We start from the raw sequence: 27931 nt of genomic DNA on the forward strand, positions 1-27931 counted from the left end.
AATGTGTATGTTTAGTTTTGCTATTTTTAGTACTTTGATCTTCAAATCCGTTGGTAGTTAATTATAATTAACTGAATTGTAATACAATATTAAAGAACAAAAATAACTTCACCTTAGCAAAACAAAATATTGATTTGAATACTGCATTGTGGAAAAATGCCTCGAAGCAAACCAAGATTCTACATTTTTTACCTAAAAGTACATGTCTGAGTTGTTATATTCCTTTTTAGGCACAAACATAAGCTGTATGATTATAAAAAGTAATTAAGTATAATCATCTTTGAAAAAAGAGATCACATTTTCACATTGAAAAATAAGTAAATCTGGTCATGCACATGTAAGTTACAGATCTTACTTTATAAAATTGTTATTTTTGTTGGATAGTGAGCTTCCATATTTCCTATGTCACACTCTCCAGTTCAAGGGGCTGTCATGTGGAGATAGGCCCTCGTTTGGTTTAGTCAGTTACAGTACAATGGATTAGGAGAGGGGTGGGGAGGCCATCTAAAAGTCCTTTTCTACTAAAAGGAGGAAAATATAGAATTATGCAATTCCAGTTGTTGTCTATAATTTTTTAATTCACTGTAAAATATTTTTGTCATCATATTGCGGAGCGCTTCATAGAGTAGGTCCTCCATAAATACTTGAACAAAGAAAAGAAGATGTAAAATACTATTTGTGGATGGGCCTAAATCAGGTAACCCTCTCCTTACCACAGTCCGCAACACCATTTGTTCTAGAGCCTGTGACTTCATTTCCGTATCTATCAACACACCAGCACTGCCTGATTCTTCCCTGGCATTGCGTTGGTTTATAATACCCATCTTCATCACACAGTGGGATGTACAGCCCTGTGAAACACACATATATTTATGTTACATATACACATTATACATACACTTCTAACGGTGCCCTGGTGGTGTCAAGGGTATGCGCTAGGTGGGGATCTGCATGGTCCATAGTTTGAAACCACTAGATTGATTAAAATAAATTGGAAATCGTGCCAAATGTGATCTCTTTATCTTTTATCCTGATATTTCTTATTGGTCTGGTGTAAAGATTGTTTTAATGTTGCAATCTAATCCATGTTGAAAGCTATTATCTTTGATCATTATCTGCATATGGTATGTTGTTAATAAGTGTTCCTCCAATCCCTATACCACATTCTTCGTCATATAGTACAAATTGCATAACGATGGTTAAAGAGTACACCCTGGTGTACATTTCTCCTCATGTATATGGACTCCTGGAGACAGGACTGGAGGCATTATAAAAAGCCAGTGTCTTGAACTAATCAGACACTCCACAGGAAAAAAGTGTTGCAGTTTGCTACTGTAAAGAGTCACAGCCTTGGAAATGGTGATATGGCAGGTCCATTCTATCTTACAATTTCCATAGTTATAGTGTAATCAATGAAAATGAGAACTTATTTATACAAATGTCTATATGTGTATTTATGCACTAACTGCAAGTCAGTAATAAGTAAAAATGAAACACACTTAAAAAAATCTTTGAATCTCTCTTAGGCTATCTGAGAATAATTCTGCCAAACATCAACATGCATGTGTTAGTCTGGGTTGATTGAGAAACAAATTAATAGGCACTCATATATGTATAAGAAAGAGATTTATATGCAAAACAATTGAATATTGAGAAAACATCCAAGCCCAGTCCAGATCAAGTCTATAAATCCAACGTTTGATACCAATCTGTAAAGTCCTCTTTGGACTCATGAAACACACGCAATGACAACAAATGCAGGAAGTTCACAGGCTGGCGGGTGGACAAGCTTGCGGCTCCAGTGGCATTGTAAGCATCTCAGGGCTGGAGTGGGTCTCTACATGGCTCCTCCAGCTCCAGGGCTCTGGCTGTATCAGCATGACTCCAACACACTTGTCATCAGTAATGTCTTGCAGGGAGGGAGTTTATCTGGCCTCCAGTGAGCTTATTAATCTCCATGGCACTTCCAAATGAGGTCATCAAGCTGTAACCTGATTGGCAGGCTAGACTCCATCCCTTTACAATTTGATACCAGATTAAGAAACTACCACAATGCATTTGTTTCAAATGACATGTAAGCGGGGATCAAACACAAACAAAACACTGGGATTGTGCTGGGCGAAGGGGAGCTTTCATAGTATGCATTTTTCACACTGGGCAAGCAGCGAGCAACTTGCACTCAGTGGGGCGGCCTAGAAAGGCCTGTCTGGTCACAGTTCATTTCTTGGTAAAAGAGGTTTCCTCGACCTCATTTTTTGAGATGGCCGACTTCAGTGAGCAGCATGCAGCTATGCAATTTGACGTCCTGCTCAGGGAAAATGACACAGAAGCTGCTGTGATGTTGAACACAGCTTACAAGGACCGCACTATGGGAAGACCTCAAGTGTGCAAGTGATTTTTCCATTTCAAAAAAGGTCAAATGTCAATTGATGACAAACCTCATTGTGGGCATCTGTCAACTTCCTGAATAGATGAAAATAGTGACTTTTAATACATTTGGAATTTGTTCCACCATCAGGTCAGACTTTTTTTTTTTTTCAGGTCAGACTTTTAATCAATCTTTCTATTTAGAGGATCTGAAAAGACTGCATAACAGCATGCTACCAATAAGGCCTGATTTTGTGGCAGACGGGGGACTGGTTTTGCCACCACGACAATGCATCTGCTCAAGCAGCCGTCGCAATGTGCTAGTTTTTGGCAAAAATCAGCATGCCTATCTTGCCCCATGCACCTTACTCTTCTGACCTTGTTCTGGGTGACATTGTGTTTCTGTAAATGCAGAGGGACACGAAAGGACAGCGATTCGACAACACAGAAGAGGTGAAGAAAATGATGAGGGAGGATCTATGTGCCACCCAAAGAGATGAGTTTGAAAATTGTTTCCAAGAATGGAATCGCAGACTTGACAAATGTACTAAGCATAATGGAGAATACTTTGAAGGTGATAAGGTTGTTTCATAAAAAAATTTCTAAACGTAACTTTGAAAAAAAATTTCCATTTTTTGTTATCTCCTCCTATATATGACCATCATTTCTTTTTGTTTTGCTTTATGAGCTTTAACTTTTGTGTAAATTTACAAAGCAAATTGTTTCTCAATTCCACAATTCATACACATTTTGTGTAACCCTGAGTGCAATATCCACGATGTAATAGCACACTGCCCATTTCTTCCCCGTGCTGACCTTTTCGTATCGCCATCTTTCCTCTCGCTGTGTGCCGTCTGAGCTTTATATCTAGACACACACTAGGCAGAACATTGGTGGTTGTGTATTGTTCACAATAAAGGGCTATCATTGGTTGAAAGCTAAACCACAAGGGTAATTTTAATTTTAAGCTTGAAGGATATCTAAGGGCCACTGTCTTCGGGGTTCCATTATACTCCATCAAGCAGTCATCCTCTTCTTTGTTTTATGATCTGGACTTAGGTTTGACACTTACTCCCACTCTTCCGGACATTCACTGTGATGTCTTTACGAGCACTCAGCAGTGGTAGTTGGGCACTATCTAGTTCTTCTGGCCTCAGGGTAATGTAAATTGGGGTACTGTGGCCATTCTTTTTTTGGATCAATTTTACCATGCACCTTTGATTTTCTTTACTCATTTTTGCTCTCAAATGGGAGGAATCAATAGTTGTTAGCTTTCAGTTTCTACTCACCAAATAGGATACAGACATTATCTTTATAGATTACATTGTGCCAATTTAGGTTAGTGTCCTATAAGACTATGGTCCTAAGCTGTGAGACTCCATGGCTCATTTTCTCAAGCTCTTGGTTTAAGGCTAAGAAGTTCTCTTAATTTTCGCCCCTGTATGCTATACTGTGAGAAAGACCGGGCTTTCTTATGCCGTAGAGAGCTATAGTCTCAGAAACTCACAAGAACACCCCTACTGTGTCCCATATGGTAGCTGTAAGTTGGCATCGACTCAATGGCAATGAGTATGGTGTTTGCGGTGTGATATATTAAGTGTTTATGGATGCATTTACCAAACTCCAAAATTCAATCTCACTGCTGTTAGTCAATTCTGTCTCCTAGCCACTCTATATGACATATAAGTACATATGTGAAAATATTCCCAGTCAACCTGATATGCATTCCCGGGGAGTAGCTCTATTGTCTTTCCACTCACGCTGAGCTGCAGAATCTATAGACACACTCCTAGGTTATTGCTACTACTTTTATTCCAGCATTATGTGTAATAGGATTTATCTTTAATGCCCAAACTCTTCTGTTCTTCATAGTGCCTTCCTTTGGATTATTTTTTGTTGATTTAACCCCTATTATATATTGTATATGGTCATTCTCTTCATCCAAATCATTATATAACAACACTCTATATAGCTATTTATCATCCCATCTGCTGCAGAATTGGTAACCTTCAAAGTTGATTCATTCTATGTGCAAAATTTTTCTCTACTTTTTTACATTCAGGGTCTCATATAATCTGTGTACTTTTGTGATAGTCATACTTCACTCACCCCAATATCTTAAAAGTTCACCCATGTTCTAAGGTGTTTGGAAGATTCATCACTATTCATTAATATTGAATAGTATTCCATTGTGTATATGTACTTTGGTTGTTGTATTCCCTCATACATTAATGGATTCTTAAGTTGTTTCTATCATTTTACTATTTTTTGAGCAATACTGTGAAGATTATGATTGTGCATACATCTGTGTGAATTGTGATTGCTGTTTTGTTAGGTATACCTTCCAGTAGTGAGATTCCTGGATTACAGGTCTTTTGTTTCCAACTTTTTAAAGACTCACCATATCATTTAGCACAGTGATTGTAATGTTTTACATTTTGACTAGCAATGTATGTAGCCAGCATTCTCTCCACAAGCTCGCTAACATTTGTTTTTTTAATTTATTTGAACTTTGCTACATGCTAGGATATGCTGATATACCGTTGTTGTTTGGATTTGCATCTTTCTAATGGCCAGTATGAGCATTTCTTCCTGTTAGTTATCTGAATGTCTTCTATTAGTGAACTGTCTGTTCATGTCCTCTGCTCATTTGTGAATTGAATTGTTTGCCTTGTTAGAGGTTGAAGTTTTATGTGAACTTTAAGATTTTGTGCCACGTTATATTTATTATTGGCAAAATATTGCTTCCATTGTGTTTATTCTCTTTTTACTAACATGTTTTGAAGCATATATCTACCTGTCCGGAATCATGAGGCCTGGCCATTCCTTGGAATTTATTAGCCTGAGCTCGGGGCATTCTTCTACCCTGCAGCTGTAAAGCTTGAGCAAACAAGGTGTAATGATCTTTAGAAAAGCACCTGTGTCCTGCATCCCTTGATTGGGTAAAAGATTGTCCTCGCCTGTGCTTGATTTGCATAAACATGCCGCTCCGGCAGCGTACCTGGTTCAAGACTGTAAGCCGTTTCTGATTCACGGGCAGGGTGCACTCCCTTGAACTCCCTGATTGGCCTGTTGCCAAAGTAGCCTAATTTGCATGTGCGGCGGATGCTTCCCCCCTTGCTGGCCGATATAAGCTGTAACTCTTTGTTCATTAAAACAGGACTTGATCAAGATACTGTCTTGTCCTCATTCTCTGTGCTTCTTGTACCTCCCCCAATTCCCACTTTCTCCTCCAGGATCCATGTTGAATGTCCCATGGGACGGGACATCTACCTAATTTTAGGTTTGTCTTCAGCTGAACTTATGTATATTTTAATGATCTTTATAGTTTTACATTTTGCTTTTAGGTATTTGATTCACATTGATTATATACATTATATATATATATATATATATATATAGAGAGAGAGAGAGAGAGTATTCTGACAGTGTTTCAGTGTTTTTTGGCTTCATTGGTACAAGTCTTTGATCTAAATCTCATGTATACACAGCCATCAATTTTTGAATTGTTAACCACAGAATTAGAATTAAAGTTTCTGCTGATGCTTTAATTTTAGCATTGTTCAAACCTCTTTTTTGCTTAATAAATTTAAAAATGAACATTATATTAAGGTAATAAAGCAGGCATCATATCTTTCAATAGTTGAGGAACTAAAAGTAAGTTTAATGGCTTTCAAAAACGTCATAAATTTTGTTGCTGAAATTTAGTGCAGTCTAATCTTTGTTGGATTAATATTGATATTATGTTTCTTTCTCCCGGGGGCTATTTATGTAAGTAATAATGCCTTCAGAAGAATGATCTATTACTCACCTCGGAGCTTCTGTACCCCTTGCTGCTTCCGCATCTTGCTGAGCTCCGTCTGGCAAGGAGGATCTGCGATGGCATGACACATGTTACTTCAAGGGTCAGAGCAACACAAAGGTGTTATGGTTTCTACACTATCAAACTTAAAGCTTTAAGGCTCAGGACACACTGGTTAGTTGGTGAACTTATAAAAATACATATCTATGAATGTACAATACCTGTGTGTGGATATATATACACACACACATTGTACATACTTGCAAGATGGCTACAATAAAGAATGGAAAATGATTTGATACATGAAATATTTGCATGAACTTTTGTATATATCTGTGAGACTCTCCTGCTTTAGAGAATTTTCTTATTTTTAGAATGATTTGACTAGCTGAATAAAATATTAACTATACAAATACTTATATGATGCAAGTTACTTCTTATATAATTAAAACATATCAACTCATCCACATAAATTTTACTAATTGACTTCTACAAAAAACAATTAATTGGTTCTTTTCCTCCTGTTTTAAAATTCTGCACAGAATACAGAGAAGTAGCTTTGTTAGGAGGGCTAGTAAAAATTCTTCACATATCCTCAATCTGGTCTTTCTGCTTTTGAATGTGGTATTTCCATGTCTCAACCCCTCAGCAAAGAATTCTGTGCTCTTCAATTTACACCACACAAATAGCAGTTTTAGTATAAATGAGGAACTCAAATTTTGAATTTTGAAAATATTCTTTGAAATTCAGGTACTAAAATAAAATTGAAGGAGCAATATCAAAGCTGGAGAATGGATGCCCTTATTACCTATTTTATGTATTCTTACCTGAAAATAATGTAGTGTATATTATATTTCTAAAGTTAATGTTAATTTTATAAAATTTCATTAAATTATTGAAACAATAAAATGGAAACTATTATCTTGTACTATATTTTGCTAAGGAGAAGAAAAGTATTTCCCAGATGATACACATTTTAAATCATTTTTCTGTGTTATAATATTGACCTATTTAAATAGAAAATGAAATGAAGGAGAATAATAATGTGATTAACATGTATTAGATCATTTAATATTTTAGGCTAAATTTATTCATCCTAGGGACTCTAAATCTGAAGATAAAGTAATTTTATTGTAAATCCTAAATAAATTATTTTTTTCACTTTGTTTCAAAATGTGTCCAATTTTCCTTTTGCTTGACAATCTTGAGTCTCTCATACTAAGTATTCATTATTATGGGAAAAGTTATCAAATGGCTTAGTACACTTTTACACAAATCAACGCTTTAAATTTCTTGTCCTATAAGTATGATGTCCCAGAAAAAGAACTAGCAGTCTAGCTGAAGTTTGCCTATTATATTGAAAACAGTTTCTAAAACAAAAATGTGTGTGTGTATGTGTGTGTGTGTGCTTTACCAAATGGATTCTTTGAAACTTCAAGTGCAGTAGAATCTAAGTCCTGATTTTTAACCTTACAAAAGCATCCTGATTTTCAAAGTTGTCTGTCATAACTATATGGCAGGTTGAGGGGAACATGTCAGGCTTACAGGAGAAACCTTGACAGATTGGGCGTCTCAAATACAGGTAATATTTGATCTTATAACATTTCCTCTATTACTTACTTATGAAATGGCTCATAATGATACATATAACTAGAGAAGTTAATTGGCACTTATTTGTCAATTGAACCCATTTGAAAGAGTTAATTCTAGACCAAAGCTTAGCAACCTAACCAATTATATGAATAACCAGACAATGTATATTTTAGCTGACAGTGTAGCTCATAGGTTCTCAAACTTATTTAGTATATCACTCCCTTTTCAAGAAAGTAAACAAATAACTCAGCACCCCGTTTCCCCAGCAATTAAACTTTTCTACTATAGTCCATAATCAAAGATCAAATATAGCTCTCTCCTTTTACAACTTCCTCGGATTTGGTTGGCTCTTTCCAGTTCATCCTTTCTCCCACTGGCTTCAGCTCCCCTACATTCAGAGCACATTCCAGAGGCTCCTCTGACATCCACTTGGTCTGTCCTTTCTTTCCTGATAGCCTTTAGCATTGCCCTTGAATGATGCTCTTGATCTCATCTCACAATGTGCCTGATTTGCAGTCAATAGTATTTAGTGTATAAAATAGATCCTGAAGTGGTCTCTAAATTCAGGTAAAATATACACAAGATTGTATTTGAACTCTCATGGGTTTATTTTAATTTTCTTCAACTTGTATTCTCATATGAGCAATTGATTGTGTGTACCTCAATCAAGTCTTGGCCTCACTCTTACTGATTATAATGTATTCTCCATGATCTGTTTCTATAAATGTTGTCAGTTTGATTCAATGATGTTCCATCCAACTAGGTCCATGTAGATAGATGTTTATGTTGTTAAAATGTATTTGCAATGTATAAGTTATTGGTCTTTCAAAATTATATCATATGCTCTATAGCATCATTTATATCAACACACTATGTTTTTCCACAATTGATTTTATACTTCAGGAGAGATCTTTAAATGTTTTCTTTCATGCTGAATACAACAATTATTCCTCTTTACTTTTCTTAACACAGTAGGTCAAGTGGTTATCCAATTCAACATAGTGAAAAACAGTCCATTTTCAGGTCACAAAATCCTAGGATATTATTTTGATACATTTCATTTAATTTGTGATTAATTCAAAATTTCATAGTTTTATACTTTGTGTATTCCATGTTCTGATTATTAATGAATGTTCATAGCTGTTTCTTCTCAATTTGAGTCATGTCAAGTGAGTAAACGAAGGTCTTACAGTTTTACTTCACCATTGAACTTGATTTTAATATAAGGAAGCATCTTTTCTGAAGTTGTAATTTTAGTGCCTTCTAATGTGAGGGACTGATATACTAGTAGTATAATGTGAGGGGTACCCAAAAAAGAGTGGAGTTTTTCCCCCAAAGGTATGTATTTGATTTTTTTACAAACCAACCTTATTACTGTCGAAGTACTCTCCATTACACTTAATGCATTTGTCAAATCTGCGATTCCATTCTTGGGGACATTTTTCAAATTCATCTGTTTAGATGGCTGACAGCATTTCCCTCCACCTCTTTATGCCATCAAATCACTGTCTTTTCTTGTTCTTCTTCATTTGCGGATAAAGAAGTCTCACAGAGCAAGGTCAGGTGAGTAAGTTGCATGGGCGAGAGGCATATTGCATTTGGCCCAAAACTGGTATGCTGAGATGGCTGCAGGAGCAGGTGCATTGTCATGGTGACAAAACCAGTTCCCAGTCTACCACAAGTCAGACCTGTTTTGTTGCACTCCGTTATACAATTTTTTCAGAACCTCTAAACAGAAAGCTTGAATAAGTCTGACTTGGTGGTATGAACTCCAACTGTACTATCCCCTTCACATCGAAAAACAAATGACCATCTACTTGATGTTTGATCTCACTTGATAACCATTTTGGGGGCAAGGTGATAATGGCATCTTCCATTGACTTGATTGATGTTTGATTTTGGGGTCATCCAAAAAGCACCATGTCTCCTCACCAGTAAATACATTGGAAAAAAGTCTGGGTCACTTTGGAGCTGTTCTTTCAAAGCCAGGCATGTTTCCATTCGAAGCTCTTTTTGCTAATCAATCAAACCCTGAGACACAAATTTCTCAGAAACCCATCTCAATCCCAAATCTTCTATTAAAATTCACTGAACTGAGTCAAGATAGTCCAGATAACGTCCCCATTTATTTAAAGGTCCGTTGTAGGTCTTTGAGTACAAGTGCACATTTTCATCCATTCGGGAGCTGACGGATATCTGGAACTCGGTTTGTCATCAATCAACATCTCACCATTTTTGAAAGGAGAGAACCACTGGTACTCTTGAGTCTTCCCCATAGTGCTGTCCTTATAAGCTATGTTCAATGTCACAAGAGTTCCTACAGCATTTTTTCCAAGCAGCAAACAAAATTTCATAGCCACATCCTTTTCTCTTAAATTGGCCATCACAAGAAAGGAGGTTCGAGTAACTAGAGACCTTTCCTAGGTGATGCCGCTGAGTGCAATAACTGAGAGCGAGTTGCTGGGTGCTTGCCTAGTGGGAAAAATTTGCACTATCAAAGCTCTCTGTAGCGGAGCGTTTTTGTTTCAGAGGTTGGTACCCCCTTATATTAGACAATGTTTTCCCTGGCCAGTTGTTTTAGAGGTATATCATCATGCTTTATCATCAAACATCTTCACAGTTTGTTTTGTCTACTGTAGTCAGTCTACCATCATAATTTTGCTGACATTTGAAAAATATGAGCTTCCAGCATCATGGGAACACACAAGCTGCCACAGTACAAAAATACAGACAAATGAGTGTTCTGTGACTTGGAAAGCTTATATGCAAATGTAAAGTCAATTGTGTGTGTTTATGCCTCTTGAGTATGATTTAAAATATTTTGATCAAACAACTGCGTTTATGAGTTTCTTTTTAAAATTTTATGATACTGTTAAGCTAGTATACAATCTTAATTAAACTATTATCAATAGTGATATTGTAAGTTTGGTACTGGGCTCAGAAATCTGGTAATGACGTGCTCTGAGTGGGTGTTGACTCAATGGCAAAGATTTTAAATTTTGTTTTGTTTTATTTTGGATTTTATATAACTTTTAATTTTTAATACATGAAAAAGTAATTCAGATGGAAAAATATGTATTTGTTTTAATATAAAAATTGAGAATCATTAGTATACTCTAGTTTATTTTCTAAGTTGTTAAGATATTTTAGATACAGTTACAATAGCACCATTAACTAATTCCCATTTTTAAATATTAGCACCATAATTACCTATATATAAACATATATAAAATATGCCATGTAATTTTCTCCTTAGTGTTCTAAATATATATCATGAGCTGAATTATATATATATTTATATATTCTTAATTTTGATTATATAATTCATTACATAGCAAGATTAATTTTATAACCATTTTATACTTTCTTATATAGAGGGATGGATGAGATAGTAGTGCTCATTTAACTCGTTGTCTTACTTCACATCTTTGAAATACTTGACATTTTCCTCACTAGCTAATTTTTAAGCGCTGCTATTTCAGAGTCTGAAAAACTAAATCATTTTAAAATTAAAAGAGTTAAAATGATACTATGGTGAATGCTGTGCTGATTTAGAAAGATCACAAAACAGAACCTAAACAGTCCACAGTCTAGAGATAAAAAAACCATTTATTTTACACCATAGGCAAAATTACTTTTAATGAGTGCTTTCAATGTCTATGTTCTCATATCTCATGCTTTTTGGCTGCTCATAATGGAAACTATAATGAACTATAGTAATGTAAAATATTAATTACTGTTCCCTCTTATTGAGCCTGTTTTGAATCTCTAGTAAAGCCATCTTTTACAACATGCTGTTTACTTGTTCCTTTCTTAAGCATTCAAATTAGAAAAGCATTTACCATCATGAAGTAATATATACGTTTGGCATGCTCATCAACTATCAGAATTATTTACCTTGCTGTCTCTGGAAACAGTAGCACCATTCATTGTTAGATATCAAACTATCTTTGTAAGTGTCACAAGAATTGAAGAATGCTTTGGTACAATGTTCATTCTTATCAAGGTAAATGCTTCCCAGCTCTGACTGGTCCAGTAGCAGGTCATAGTTTGTATCAAGCCTGTTAAACATCCACCCAAGTGAATCTTTGCAAATTGGTAAAATACTAGTATCAAATCCTGAAAAACAAATACAGAACATTATTAGGTCAATCGGAAAGATGCCATCAGCAGTAAGAACATTAAAACAATACCTTAAATCAACGGTTCTCAACCTGTGAGTTGCAACCCCCTTGGGGGTCAAATGACCCTATTACAGGGGTTGCCCAATTCATTACAGTATCAAGATTACAGTGATGAAGCAGCAACAAAAATAATGTTATGGTTGGGGAGAGGTCACCACAACATGAGGAACTGTATGAAAGGGTCGCGGCCTTAGGAAGGTGGAGGACCCCTGCATTAAATGGTTAATGAAGGGAATCATGTCAAACAAGAATCAACGACGCAGGCCTTTAAATTAATCTCAGATAAACTGGTTTATAGTAAAGTAGGGCTAGTAATAACTCCCTCGCAGAATAGATTAATGGATTAATTAATAACATAAAACATCTGTTACCTAGAAATTATTTTAAATGGCAATTACTATTATATATTATTTACAAAAGTCATTACATCATATATTATCCTCTTTTATTTTTATTTTTCAAGCTTCTTCTGAGTCAAAGGTTATCATAATAGATGCTGTATTAAACCCATTGCCAGGGGTAAATCTGACTTATGGAGACCCTGTAGGACAGAGGAGAACTCCCCTCAAGGCTTCTAAGGCTACAAGAATTTACAGACGCAGAACAGCACATCTTTCTCTCATTGAGCAGCTGATGGATTAAAACCATCACCTTTCAGTTATCAGCTAAGCTTTTAACCAGGGCTCTACTATCCTAATTTTTTGTATTATGTGCACATACACATGATACAATATGTATAACCTACTAAGAGTACATTAATTTTTCAAGGCAATTAAAATTCTTTTATATTTAAATATAATCAATGCATAATAAATAATAATTCAGGGAATTCAATAATTCTCTGAATAATGATAGGACCACACTGGTAGTGATATTTCACATAAACAGAGAAAGTAAAGCTATGATGTAATTTATATAGCTACTCTGCTTTTTTTTATTAAGACACAATTTTTTTTATTTAACAACCTAAGTATTTTTTAAGGTATTGGTTTATAATTCAGATAGCATGCAACTCATTAGTTCATTCACATTTAGGAAAGTTGTACAGTCATCACCAAAGTCAATTGTAGAACATATTTTTCTGTCTTGTAACCACTGTTATTAGCTCCCCAAACTCCCATGACATATCCCCCCAAAACAAATAAACTACTTACTGTCTCATTGATAGACCTTTCTTGGATTTCATATAAAAGGCAAATAAACAAACCAACAAAAAGATAAACAAGAAAAAACTAATAAAGCAAAGTAGGAAATAAACCTTTAACTGAAAATAAAGCAGAAAATATTAAAAATAGAACCAATTTAAATGGATCGAAAGGGAGATAAAATGGTAAATTTTTGCCTAATTGAATTTGCAATAATCCATTTTCCAATACGCTAGGCAGGATTCAAGATTTGCCAGAGGCTTAGATCATGTGGGGACCCTGCCAAAGGATTTTGGGTTTCCACTTTCATCCATAGCCTTCTTCAAGTCAGGTATTCACCATTGAAACTCCGATGCCTTCAGATTTTGATTTTACAATCCTTGGATTATACGGGCTGAAATGCTTCTTCCATATGGATTTAATCGAACCTCACTTGTTTGAAGACAAGCTTTTAAGATCCCAGACATTACTCTTTTGGATAGCATCTAGTGTCTTCAGCACACTGTGCTATGGCACTTAGATCTTCAGTGCTCTCTTTGTGAGACAAGCTTCAAGTAAGGTCTTGTCAGTTGTCCTTAGATTAAGGCTAGAATTAAGTGTCAGTCTCAAATCCATTCAAATATCTATGTTTATATATAAGAATTTAATCTAAAATACCTATTAAATCATATATATTTTAATGATATTAACAAGAAATTTTATATCCATTAATTTACATTTTAGAAATCTATTTTGCAATACAAACAATAGAAAAACAAGACTATTCATTGGAATCTTGTATAAAATGAATGGGAGATAACTAGAAAGAACATACATATCTATTAGTAAGAGCATTTGGTGATGTAGAAAAATATTGACTGCATTACAAAAGGCAAAATGTATATGTTCTGGAAGAAGTCTAGCCAGAGTTCCCTAGAGGTAAGTTGGTAAGAAATTATCTTATAAACTTTGGACCTAAATTCAGGAAAGACCAGTTCCCGGAGAAGGGCATGATGCTTGGTAAAGTAGAAGGACAGTTAAAAAAAAGAGGAAGTCCCTCATGAAGATGGATTGACACAGTGGCTGATACAAGGGGCTCACGCATAGGAACAATTGTAAGAATGACTCAGGAGTAGGCAGTGCTTTGTTCTGTTATACATGGGCTTGCTATGGGTCATAACCCACTCAATGGCACCTAACAAAAGCAACAGTAAGAGGACTGATGAAAGTCTTGTAGTACCTTATATATACCCCTAGAGATATATGAAAAATAAACAAATAGATGAACAGTGATTTTAAGTGCACTGGAAATTATTATGTAAGCAGGTTTTGTTTATGTTAATATTGCATATATTTGACGTAAGTATGTAGGTTTATATTAAACTCAAGTAATATTTGACAAACTACATATATGGGGCTGTGTGATAGTTTTATTGTGCCAATAGGCCAATAGGAACATGGGGGCAGATTTTAATCAGGAGGTCTCAGTTTAATTGGAGGACATCTGAAATACTGTATATACTCGTGTATAAACTGGGTTTTCCAGGACATTTTTAATTAAGTTTTTGTGGTAAAATTAGGTACCTCTGCTGATATTCGAGTTGGCTTATACTCGAGTATATACACTAAATAAAGACAGCCAGTATCCCATCTCCCCTTTGCTCCCTGGTGTTCAGACCAACATGTTGCTGCTTTAGCTAGTTCTCTGTCTCAACCTGTGTGCTACACTGCCTGTGGGCCAAGCCAACCCATGGATCATCACTAGAGCTTGAGGCTCCTTTGAAACCTGCTTCACCATGCTGCTGGTGCATACATTGCTTGAGCTTGAGGCTGGTGAATCCTGTTGAGATCCCATCAGGGGCTACTTTGCTAAACTCCTGAACTACTGATTGTTGCTGACGCATCCCACTGTCTGCTGTCTGCCTTCCCTTAGAGAAGACTCCACTGTCTGCTTTCTTGACCCTGGACTGGGAAACCCAGTGAGTTGAAGGACTTTCAGTAATATTAACTGTTCCACAAAAGTGAGTTGAATTGAGCCCGCTGTACTGCTGCTGTGTATACTAATTAGCTGTTATATTCTCGCTGTATCAATCAATCAATAAATAGATAGATAGATAAACAATGTATAGCTAGCTAGCTAGATAGATAGATAGAATCCTGCCAAACATAGGCTGCCAACAAGTTTTGCCTAATTTTGGAGAGAAGTGATGTACATGGTGAACATTAATTTTCTTTATAAACATTTGCATATACTTTGTTAAGTAAGCATGTATTGCTATATAATTAAAATAGGATATAAAACTTACATATATATTTTCTTTGATAACTATAAAGTAATAGAACATTTATTATTAATTGCTTTGTTTATTGGATAGTATAGGTTTAAAAAACTAGCAACATTTTTTCTCATATTAAATATCCCAAGATATTTTTTCAGTTATTTTATTTGTTTCATTTGTACAAGCCCCTTCTTTTTTAGAGTACCTACTTTTTCATGCATTATTCAATTGCATTGAATTAAAAATCAATTTTGAAATTAAAGTATATATGTTGAAAATAAAGAATATAAGAAGAAAAAATAGCATTTGATTAGAAGCAACTACTGTGATTCAAAAGCCTAATATAATTTTATTAAGATTATGTTATTTATGTAGCATTGTATTAATACATTATTGTTCAAATTTACCATTGCTAATGGTAATTCTGAATACTTTGAATAAGGAGCCCCAGTGGTGTTTTAATGTTAACTTTGGATTTGCTAATCCCAAAGACAGAATTTCAAACCCATCAGCAGTTCGGCAAGAGAAAGACAATGTCTGCTCGCGTAAACATCTACAAAACTTCAGAAACGTTATGAGATTGAACCCACCCAAAGGTATTGGGTTTATTTTGGTCTTCTTGGAACAATATCGTTGCTAAAGAAGAGGGGCTATTCAAAAGTGTTATGACTAGAGGTTTCAATCGGGCAACTTTCCAAATCACAATAGCATAACAAAATAATATTATAATATATCATTTAGGTAGTTACTTTGTTGATGATTGCGATTTTAATTTTCAATGGATTTTCAAAGTTCAGTTAAATAAAAATAAACTTTCTACAAAACAATACTATTCAAAGATTACGTATCTTAGTAGTAGTAAAATGTAAAATTAATGTTTTTTAGAAAGACATGGTTTCTATACTTCTAGTAAAATATGAAATGTCAATGCCTCAATAACTAGAAGTAAAATAAACCATAAAAACCTTCCGTTTTATTACTTGCAATAAAAACAAAACAATTATCTACCATCTTTGTTTTCAAAAGATGTCGTTTTCTGCCAAAAGTAGAAAGCTCTTACGTGCATTAAAACTGGGCTTATTTCTAAGCCTTCTGATTCCAAATTCAATCTTCATCTCAATGTGAAGACAGCATGACATAAAGTGAGCAATGCCTTGGTAAGAAATTAGAATTTACTTCTACTTATTTACCCTGAGGGCTTAAATACGTCCATCATTTTCTCTGACTGAGGAGAGAATTAGGTTAGTGAGAAAGGCATAAATCTATGTAAGATTGTTAATATGAGACTGTTGCATGTAGTTTTACCCACAGCTCATGGCCATATATATACTTTAGAATTTGATAATAGACATATGAATATATATTTCAAAGAGTGACATCAATGCACTCGGATTCGACTAGGTTACTGCATGTTTCTAAAATAACAAATAAACATTAATAAATATGGAGAAAACATTTATAATTTTTCACTATGAGTGAGTGCATATTTAAATATTGAAACCAAAATTAAGGTATATAGTCATAGATTATAATAAGCACAACATATATTTGTTGGAAAAATGTCTGAATGATTTATTTCCATGGGTTAATAATAGAATCAAAGCCTAAATAACTCGACTTTCTTTAATATCACTTTATTAAACATGTTTTAAGTTTTACCACCCTATGATTCTTTTTTATGGCAATTTTTTGTTTTACGAATGAAAATTCTATAAAATTGTTCTCTGCTAAACAAAACATATAACAAAGAAAGTAATATAAAATATTTAATAACATTATAATATCAAAAGTAGGGTTAATTTTTTAAATAGCAAACATTACCAAATGTTTAATTACTTACAAAGCTTAGCATTATTGCAATGGATGAGATTAACAAAAATGTGTTTGAACTGTTGAATGTAAAACTCATTATAAATTTTGAAAACTTTCAACTAAATCACAATGAAAGTTTTTTAAAAAGATATACATTTTTATGGTTACCATTTTTATTGTTTTGGGGCAACTGAAACTATTTTTGTTAGGTAGGGTGCATTAGAAAAGCAAAAAAAATGATGTGTGTGTGTGTGTGTGTGTGTGTGTGTGAGTGAGTGTAGAAGGCTCTTAATTGCATTAAAATTGGAGTTGTTTCTAAGGCTTCTGATTCTAAATTCAATCTATTGAAGACAGCAGGACATAAAGTGAGAAATGCCTTCATAAGAAATTAGAATGTACTTGTTTCATTCAATTACCCTGAGGGTTTAAATAGTTCTCTCTGTGTGTTTATATATATGTGTGTGTGTATATATGTGTACAAGCACACATACATACGTGTGCGTATGTATAAATTTATATCAAGGAGGTAGCTGACATAGTAATAGAAGTGTGTAAATCCTATCTGGTACAAGTCTGAGGGTTAAATGTTAAGTTGGAGGCTTTTCCGTATTCAAGTTGCTGCTGGGCGAGAGAAGCCAGGAATCAGGAAATGGAAGCACCATGCAGAGGTGGGTGAATCCAAGGTCAGGAGGTCAGATGGCTGGCTCCTATTACTTTTACTGGGCAGCAGTTCCTTAGTAACAGAGTGTCTTTTATCATGAAGGGATCTTTTCGGGCACTATATCTGACAATATCCCACTGCTGCTCACAAGGTTTTCAGTGGCTATTTCCTCAGATGTATTATGAATATTACTTCTCCATAGTCTTTTTTTAGTCATGGGTTTCTGCTGAAAACTGTCCACTATGGGTGAAGCTCATGATACTAGAAATTTTGGTGTCATAGATTCCAAAATAACAGTAACCCATAAATCAACACAAATGCACAATTGCACAAATGCAAACGTTGGCAACTAAAAGGAAGGATCAATAGTTGGAAATTACGGCCTTAGTGATGTAAATAACAAATGGAGATTGGATGAGTGAGTTGTGCAAGACCAATGATACCTTGTTGCAAATATCCTTTTTCAAAACCATAAAGAGTAGCTATACATGTGAACAGGAGCACTGTTGGCATAGTGGTTACATGTTGGGCTGCTAATCCAAAGTTCAGCAGTTCAGATCCACCAGCAACTCCAGGGAAGAAACACAAGAGTTCTACTCCAGTAAAGATTTGCAGTCTCAGAAACACACAGGGGCAGTTCTACCCTGTGAATCAAAATCAACTCAATGGCAGCGAATGTGGTTTTCTGTCCAGATGGTATATGTGTTAGTTAAGGTTGACTAGAGAAACAAACCCAGGGACATTCATATATGCATAAGAAAGAGCTTTGTAAATATAAAATAGTAATTGTCTATTAAGAATACGTCCCAGAAAAGCCCAAGTCCAGAGCACGTCCATAAGTCTGATATTAGCCAGTAAGTCCTATCTACTTCATAAATCCTTCTTCAGACACATGCTCACACGCAATGATGCAGAGTGCAGGAAGAGAACAGGTCAGAGGGGAAAAGTCTTGTGGGTCTAGTGGCAGTGGAAGCATCTCCAAGGCTCTGGCAGGTCTCAGCAGGGCTCAATGTGTCTCATCAACGGGAAGGTAAAAACAGTGATGGGCTCTCACAGGTTTCAGAAAGTCTCTGAGTGTCTTGTCAACAGGAAGATGAAGGCAGAGCGAGAGGTGGGATGGGTTTTCCCAGAATCCTCATGAGAAAGCCATGCCCCAAAGTAGGCATTATCAGGATGTGACCTGATTGACAGGCTAGACTCCACCCTCTCACTCATGTGGACAGAAGATTATGTAACTGCCACAGGAGAACAAAATAAACCTGACTTGAACTTTAAAACCCTGTCAGCTAATACCTCTCATACATTTTGAGCATGATATGTTTTTCAGCCTTTTTTGTTTTGATTTTTCAGTTTCCTTCATATTGGGGTTTAGCTCTGATGAGGATTGGGGATAGCCTTCTTGAGTTTTTGCTATTTGTGTTTTGTTTCTTAGTATTTGAAACCCAGGAATGATGATCCTATGGAGACAGCAAGTAGAATAAGGGTCCCTGGGGCGTGGGGTGAGTTAGAAGTGGGGGATGGTTGAGAGTAAAAGGGGGAAACGGAGATGATATCAAGGAGTTCAGGAAGAAAGAGAATGTTTTGAAATGGATTGTGGTAGCACTTGTACAATACTGCTTGATACGATTTTACTCTAGAATGATAAGATATCTGTACTAGCTGTCAATAACAAGTTTTGGGGAAAATAATTAAAATATAAAAACAAAACAATAACAAACAAACAAAAATGCTAGAGGCCAACTGCAGAACTGACTTGCAGCAATGAGCCCGAACATAACAACTTGCAAACATACCATCTGATAAAGACTACAGAGGCCCAGAGAACCGGGCAACAACAAAAACAAGTTTGCCTTGAAAGATGCGAAGCCAGAATATTAAGTAGAAGCAAAGATGGCAGAGTCTGTCTCATGCATTTTGGACATGTTACCAGGAAAGCCCAGTCCCTGAAAATGGCATCATCCTTTGTAAAGTAAGAGGCCACTACAAAAGAGGAAGAATCTCACAGAGGTAAATTGACACAGTGTGCTGAAAAATGTCAACCACCTGGAGGATGACTCAGGCCTGGGAAGAGGTTTCTTTGGTTGCACATAGGACTGCTATGAGTTGAAACTGACTTACTGGAACCTAACAAAAATGATGATATTGACTTCAACAAACATATTTTCAACAACATCAACCATGACTATCCACAGGGCTATATATCAGATGGAATAGATAAGGATGAATTTGACTTTATCTGTGGGAAGACATAATGGAGAAACTAAATCAAGCAAAACAAGGGTCTGTATAATGTGCCCTATTCTGAGATTAATTAAATTAACTGGGAAACCTTGCAACATCTTCCAGAACCCAGTGAGATCCAGCACAGAAATTTTAATGCTTATGGGGAATTTGTACCAAGAGTGTTTTAAAAATCTGGCTTATACGGAGTGTTGTTTTTTCAGGTGTGACCCTATGTACGACAAACGGAACACCCCCACCCCCCCACCCCCCGTCCAGGGCCACCCTCATCATTGTTCCTCTGATGAGCTATTGTGGGAGCTGCAGTGTCAATACACCTTGTGGAGAGCCTGCCGCTTTTTTGTTGCCCCTCCACTTTACCAAGCATTATGCCCTCCAGGGGCTGTTCTCTCCTGACAACATGAGCAGAAATCACGAGACAGTCTTGCCAGCCTTGTCTCTCAGGGGGATTCTGGCTATATTTATTCCAAGATATTTCTGTTGGTTCTTTGGCCATCAGTAGGATAAAAAGGGTAATAAAAATGTTAGAGAACTGATTGACCATTCTTCAGGAGAAAGGTGAAGCTTTTTGCCCTGTAAAGATTAACACGCTCAGAAACCCCAAAGGGCAGATCTACTCTGTCCTTGGAACCCTGGTGGCATAGTGGTTACACATTGGGTTGTGATATGCAAGGTCAACTGCTTGAAACCACGAGCTCCTTGGTGGGAGAAAGACAGGGCTTTCGACAGCCTTAAAGAATTACAGTTTCAGAAACCTACTGTGGTAGTTACACCCTATCCTATAGGGTTGCTATTTGTAGGCATCAACTCATCAGCAGTGAGTTGTTCATTTTTTTTCTGTGTTCTTACAGAGTTGCTATGAGTCAGTTCTGAAACCAATCACTTTATATGAACAATCATGCATATTAATTAATAGTAATTCAAAAGGCACTAGCCTTTACTTTGCCAAGCACTAGGTCTAATCTTTGTTCGACTGTGCCACAGACCTTTATCATTCTATTTATTGGAACAAGAAATGCACCAATCTATGCCTTTGTAACAATTCCAACTGTGACTTTTAGATAACTTATAAGGAAAAATAATTTACAAAGATAACTTAAGTCTCCTACTTCCTCCTGTTCCTCTACAAGGAGCGAGACAGTTCCATTCACTTCCTGGGGTCATTAACTTTGTAAAACAATATAAATTCTGAAGCAATCTACTTGCTTTGGAATAATTTATTAATAACTGCATATTCCTTTCATAAATATTATATTATTATATAAAGTGACCGCTACATAATATTTCTAGATAGTAAAGTAAAAAATTCACGATGGTTATAAAACTTATATTAATCACTTAAGTGTAACTAGATATATGAGGGGGTACCACCCAAAAGAACGGGAAAAGCACGACGGGGTGGAGTTTTTGTAATATGAATTTTTCCCACTAGGCAAGCATCTAGCAACCTGTGCTGAGTTAGTGCACCTAATGGCATCACCTGGGAAGGTTCTCTCTGGTCACAGCAAAAAAAAATTTTTTAAAGCAATTTTGCTCAAACCTCATTTTTTTGTGATGGTGAATTTAAGAAAATAGCACATGGCTATGAAATTTTGTTTCTTGCTCAGGAAAAATGCCACAGAAACTGTTGTGATGTTAAGCAGACAAGGACAGACAAGGACAGGGCTCTGGATAAAACTCAAGTGAACGAGTGGGTTTTCTCATTTCAAAAATGGTGAAATGTTGATTGATGACAAACTTTGTCTGGACGTCTGCCAACTTTCCAAAAAGACAAAAATGTTGACTTGTAGTGCACTTGGAGTTCATTGAACCAGATCAGACTGTTAATCTAGCTTTCTATTTAGAGGCTCTGAAAAGAACAGGTAAGAGTGTGAGAGAAAAAAGGCCTGATGTGTGGCAGACAGGGGACTGGTTTGCCACCACAACAATGCACCTGCTCACACAGCCATCACAGTGCACCAGTTTTTTGCAAAATACAGCATGCTTCACCTGACGTCACTCTGTGTGACTTCTGTTTCCCATGTATAGAGGGACATGAAGGGGCAGTGATTTGACGAGACAGAAGTGAAGATAAAAACAAGGGAGAGACTGTCAGCCATTCAAACAGATGAGTTTAAAAAATGTTTCAAAAATGGAATTGTAAATTTTACAAAGTATTAAGCGTAATGGAGAGTATATTGAAAGTGATAAGATTGCTTTGTAAAAAAAATTTAAAACGTAGCTTTGAAAAAAATCCATTTTTTTGGTAGTCCCTCAAATTGTTCCATCAAAAGACCCAAACTTGTTCAAAGTTACTATTAAATAATAGTAAATCCGAAACAACTAGAAGAAACAAACTGCCCATTTTCAGGGGAATTAACCACTGAAAACCTTATGGACAGCAGCTAAACATTGTCAGATACTGAACATGTCAGGGGTAGCAGTGAACACTGATGAGCCTCTCAGGATGGAAAGCACTCAAAATATGACTGAGCAAGCAAGAGTTGCCTTCTCAAAGTAGAGTTGACTACAGGGATGCAGATGTGATTCTGAAGGCTATAGGACCTGCACTGCCAAAGGGCCATGCCTCAAACTGATAAGTAACAGGTGTAAGCAACTATTACCATTTGTGACATGGAAAGAAAATCCTAATGGTTCATTATTCTTGGAATGAGAGACTGGTTTTATATTATTAGTTAAAAAGGACATCTCAATATCTATCTTGAAGGACAGTAGAACCCCGGATCTTGGCATTAATCCATTGTAGAAGGAATGCCAAGCTGTGATGCGGTCAAGTTCCAATCAATTTTTCCCATAAGAAATAACTGAAAATGATGAATCTGTTCTCGACCACTAAGTTTTTACCCTAACCTTGCCTTTTTATACAAAGTAAATAAGCTAAGAGTTAAATGATTTAAATAAGAAACACCACATTAAAAAAAAATTAACAACCACACTATGGCTCATACCGTGAGATGGATGAGGATCTGGATCTGTGGACTCGGATGCAGAGAGGAGGGAGGGAGAGAGAGTCAATGTTTGGAAGGGGAATCCCCTTCCATCAAATCAACTGGGAGCTGCGGCTCAGGAATTTTTTCCCCTTCTTTTCCCTTTTTCACTAGGACCTGGCTGGCTTTTTCTTAAAAAAAAAAAATCTATCTAATGTGATCTGCTGCTGGCATTTCCTTAAGTGTTTTCTAAAAGGGTTTACTAAATTATGATCAACAATATTGAAAACAACAGTTCCTTATCATGATGATTCTCTTCAAAAAACTCTTTCTTATGACCCATTGTTTTTTTTTTCTCTATAAACAGTACAAGGAGCCACAAAAACTAAGAAAAGTACAGCAAAATGCTTGGGACACAGCTGCAAAAGGTTTAAACAATGCCCACTAACAATACCAACTAACGAACTAACACTGAGTGACTGAAACATGAACTGCTATTGTTTACAAAAATCACATGAATCGGGCTGAAGCTGATGCTTTGAATTCTGATGCAAATTTTTTTCGACATTTCATGTCGAAATCCAATTATCTTGAGTATTGATGCAGTTGTGTTCAGGGTTCTACTGTATAATGCTTTCTGTGATAGGCTAATGTTAATCTGACACAAGGCAATCTAGTTGATACAACTATTATTTAAATTTACCCATGGCCACTAAGACTAATGATGTAGACATTGAATAATTTTACCAGTGTCTTCAGAGCAAAACTGATCAAGCATGCAATCAAGAAGCTTTGCTAATTACTGGCAATTGGACTTCAGAAACTAGAAACAAAGAGGAAGGTGCAGCAGTTGGCATATAGGGCCTTAGTTACAGCAATGAATCTGGAGATAGCATGGCATAGTTTTGAAAGACTGATGTAAACTCATTGCAAATACCTTTTTTCAAAAACACAATATGCATGTGTGGCCCTTTCCAAGTGGAATATACAGAAATCAACTTGCTTACATCTGTGGGAAGAGCCCTGGTGGTGAGGCGAGCGCTGGTGGCACACTGCTTATATGTTGGGCTGCTCACCACAAGGTCAGCAGTTCAAAACCACCAGCTTCTGAGGGGAAGAAAGACGGGGCTTTCCATTTCATTAGTCTCAGAAACACACAGAGGGGAAGTTGTTACCTGGCCTTTAGAGTCACTATAAGTTGGCATGGACTAGACGGCAGTGGGTTTTTTTAAGTGGGAAGAAACAATAGAGAAGTATAATCACAGCATCGAAATTAGGCTCAGCACTGACGGCGGAGCACATAATCGCTCATCTGTAAGTTCAAGCTGAAGCAGAAGAAATAAAAAATAAGTTCAAGAGACTCAAAGTACGACATTGATTATATCCCATCTAAATTTTGAGAGCATTTCAAGAACAGATTTAACACACTGAACACCAATGATGGAGCACCTGATGAGTTGTGGGAAGACATTAAGTAAATCATATATGAATAAAACAGTCATTAGAAACACAGGAAAGACAGAGAAGGTCAAAGTGGGTGTCCAAAGAAACTCTGAAACTTGTTCTTCTTCATAGACTGTTCTTGTTGTTAGGTCCACTCCCATCAGTTCTGACCCAGAGTTCTGAACAACAGAACAGAGTACTGGTCCTGCTCTAGTCTCCCAATTGTTCTTATATTTGAGCCCATTGTTGTAGCCACTGTGACAATCTATCTGGTCAAGGGTCATTCTCTGTGTGCTGGGCCTCTGCTTCCCCTCTGCATTTCCAGGACCTGGCCTCTCCTGATACCTTGTCAAAGCACAGGTAGCCAAACAAGCAAAACAAACGAGGAAGTGAAAAGCTGAGCAGAAAAGTTCAAGGGGCTGCTTGAGGACAAAAAATAATCAAATATTATGATGAAATAAATAAATAAATATAATGTGCAAAGTCTTAGAGTTAGACAACAAAAAGGAAGAAGATGCTCAGCATATATTAAACTAAAAGAATGGAAGAAAAAAATTAAACCTAGACTATCAAGGTTGAAATATGCAAGAACCATCAAAGAAGATGGAAAGAATACAGAGTCGCTGTACCAAAACTACCCAGTTGATAGTCAAGTATTTCAAGAGGTAATAAATGATCATGAAACAATGGTACTGAAGGAAGAAGATAAAAATGCACTGAAGGAATTAGTGAAGGAAAAGCAACAAAAAAGGCATAGGAATTGATGCAATACCAGTTAAAATATTTTAAAAAGCTGACGAAGCTTTGGAAGCACCCACATCCCTATACCTAGAAATCTGGGAGACACTACTTGTTCAACTGACTGGGAGAGGTCCATATTTGTGCACATGACCTAACATATTCTATCAACTATGGAGCAATAACATTAATATCACATGCATGAAGATCATTCAACAATAGCTCCGGCAGCATGTTGACAGGGAGATACCTGACGGTCAGGCTGGATTCAGAAGAGGACAGGATCAAGGGGTATCACTGCTGATGTCAGATAGGTCTTGGCTGAATGCTGAGAGCACCAGGAAAAGTGTTTATTGATGTTTTATTGGCTATGCAAAGAAATCCGATGTGTGTACTATGGATAGGCTTGAGAAAGGTGGGAGTTCCAGAGCACATCACTGTGCTCAGACAAAAGTTATAAATGGATTAATAGGCAGTTTTGTGAACAAAACAAGGACATATTGTATGATTTAAAATTGGGAGAGGTGCACATCAAAGTTGGATCCTTATTTATTAAATCAGTATGGGGATCAAATAGAGACATTCAATTACATGAAGAATGCAAGATGAGCACTAGAGGAAGGCCTGATCTACGCAGATGACACCACCTCACTGGCAGAGTGAAAGTGAGGAGGACTTGAAGTACTTGAGGATGAATATCAGGATGACTGCCTTCAGTTTTATCTGAAGAGAATCAAAATCTTCACAAATGAGTCAATAGGTAACATTATGATAAATGGTGAAAAGAGTGAAGTTGTCAATTATTTGTCTTGCTTGGGTCCATAATCAATGCTCATGGGAGAAGCAGTCAAGAGAACACATGATATATTGCATTTGGTAAATCTGCTACACAAGACCTCTTAAAACTGCTGAAAAGCAAGGATATTACTTTGAGGTCTAGGGTGTATCTGGTCCAAGTCATGGCATTTTCAATGGCCTCATATACATTTAAAAGTTGGACACTGAATAAGGAAGATCGATGAAGAATCCAGGGACTTGATTTATAAAGCTGCTGAAGAACATTGCCAAAAGAACAAACCAGTCTGTCTTGGTAGAAATACATCTAGAATGCTTGTTAGAGGCAAGGATCGGGAGACTTTTTCATATCTACTTTAGACATGTTGTCAGGAGATATTACCTGGATAAGGACATCATCATTGGTAAAATAGAGTGCCCTCCCCCAAAGAGCAAGATCTTTGAGAGGAAGAATCGTAATAGTGGTTGCAACAATGAGCTCAAACAAAAGAACAATTGTGAGTGTGGCAAAGGACCAGGTGGTGATCCATTTGATTCCATGGTCTTCCACAAAAAGAACAACAACAAATATCAAACAATATTCCTTGGCATTTAAGCGTTTATATCTACAAAAACAGAAAATATAGATCTGTGCTCCATTGCTTATGCATTTGAACGGATTATTTGTCTGTGTATGTAAATATCCATACAGATACATATACTCTTTATATGTAAGTTATTTTCACTATTCAAAATGTAGCAATCTCTCTGTACATAATTAACTCTAAATGGTTGCATGCATATGTGCTCATATTGATATAGAGATTTCACTGTGGGCTATGATGGTGGTGAAGACCACTGTGGACTCCAAATGATAAAAAAAAAAAACCCTGTGAAGAGAGCTATTGACAACTCGGGGGAGTGTCAGTATCTACTTCCCCTAGATCTACTACTGCTATACCCAAAAGACCACAAATAGGTATTAGCTTAAGGGAAAAGTGTTTTCTTCTCAAGGTTTCTCAAGGCTAAATGTCCAATTTTACAGCACCGGCTCTAAGCTTGGCCAGCTCTGGAGGAAAATACTGTCCCTTTGTGCTGTCTGTTTCTTATTTCCTTTGGAACTTCATTTGGTGGGGCAAATCTGTGCGTGCTTGAAGTTGTGCCTAACATACTCTGTTTTATATTTTAATGTTGTTAGGTGCCATCAATTTGATTCCAAAATATAGCAACCTATGCACAAAAGTACAAACAACAGCCAGGTTGTGAGTATTTTGTTCTTCTTTACATTGAGTTTTAATCCACACTGAAGACTACAATCCTTGATGTTCACTAGCAAGTGCTTCAAGTCCTCCTTACTTTCAACAACCATTGGCATGTCATTGGTGTATTACAGGCTTCTTCCAATCCTGTTGCCACATTCTTTTTTTTATAATCCAGTTTCTCTGATTATTTGCTCATGATATAGATTGAATAATTAAGGTGGCAGGCTAGATGCCGGATTTTAAACCATGCAGTATTCTCTTGTTCTGTTCACACTACTCCCTCCTGATCTATGTACAATTCCACATGGGCACAATGAAGCTGTCTATCCATAGTTTGTTATGATCACATAGTTGAATGCCAGTCAATAAACACAAATAAACATATTTTTGGTATTCTCGTCTTTCAGTCCAGATCCATTTGACATCAGCAATTGTATCCCTTGCTTCAGATCCTCTCTTGAAATCAGTCTGAAGCTGTGGCAGTGCCCTGTGAATGTACTGCTACAGCTGTTGTTGAATGATTTTTGAAGCATGTGATATGAATGTTATTAATCTATAATTAGTTCATTATGTTAGGTCATTTCACCATTCTTTGAAATAGGTACTGTGACAGGCTTAGTGTGCCAAATAAGCCAATATGAACATGTGGGCTGAGCTTAATCAGGCTGCAGCTTAATTGGAGGGCAACCAAGATAAATAAAGACTGCTGGCAACCTAATCTCTC

At 36.3% G+C, this 27931-nt stretch overlaps 1 protein-coding gene across 5 annotated transcripts in view; it reads right to left on the reverse strand.

Moving 5' to 3' along the window:
• SPOCK3 (SPARC (osteonectin), cwcv and kazal like domains proteoglycan 3) overlaps positions 1-27931 on the reverse strand; it is a 416201-nt gene that overhangs the window by 1244 nt on the left and 387026 nt on the right. For all 5 annotated transcript variants that reach the window (XM_075528014.1, XM_075528013.1, XM_075528011.1 and 2 more), the window contains 3 exons: positions 11660-11881; positions 6179-6241; positions 714-851 (listed from right to left, as the gene is read on the reverse strand). In XM_075528014.1, the coding sequence (XP_075384129.1) occupies positions 714-851; positions 6179-6241; positions 11660-11881 (423 nt within the window). The remainder of the gene's footprint in view (positions 1-713; positions 852-6178; positions 6242-11659; positions 11882-27931) is intronic.

The sequence above is a fragment of the Tenrec ecaudatus genome, chromosome 12, assembly GCF_050624435.1.
Source record: "Tenrec ecaudatus isolate mTenEca1 chromosome 12, mTenEca1.hap1, whole genome shotgun sequence".
Lineage (NCBI taxonomy): Eukaryota > Metazoa > Chordata > Mammalia > Afrosoricida > Tenrecidae > Tenrec > Tenrec ecaudatus.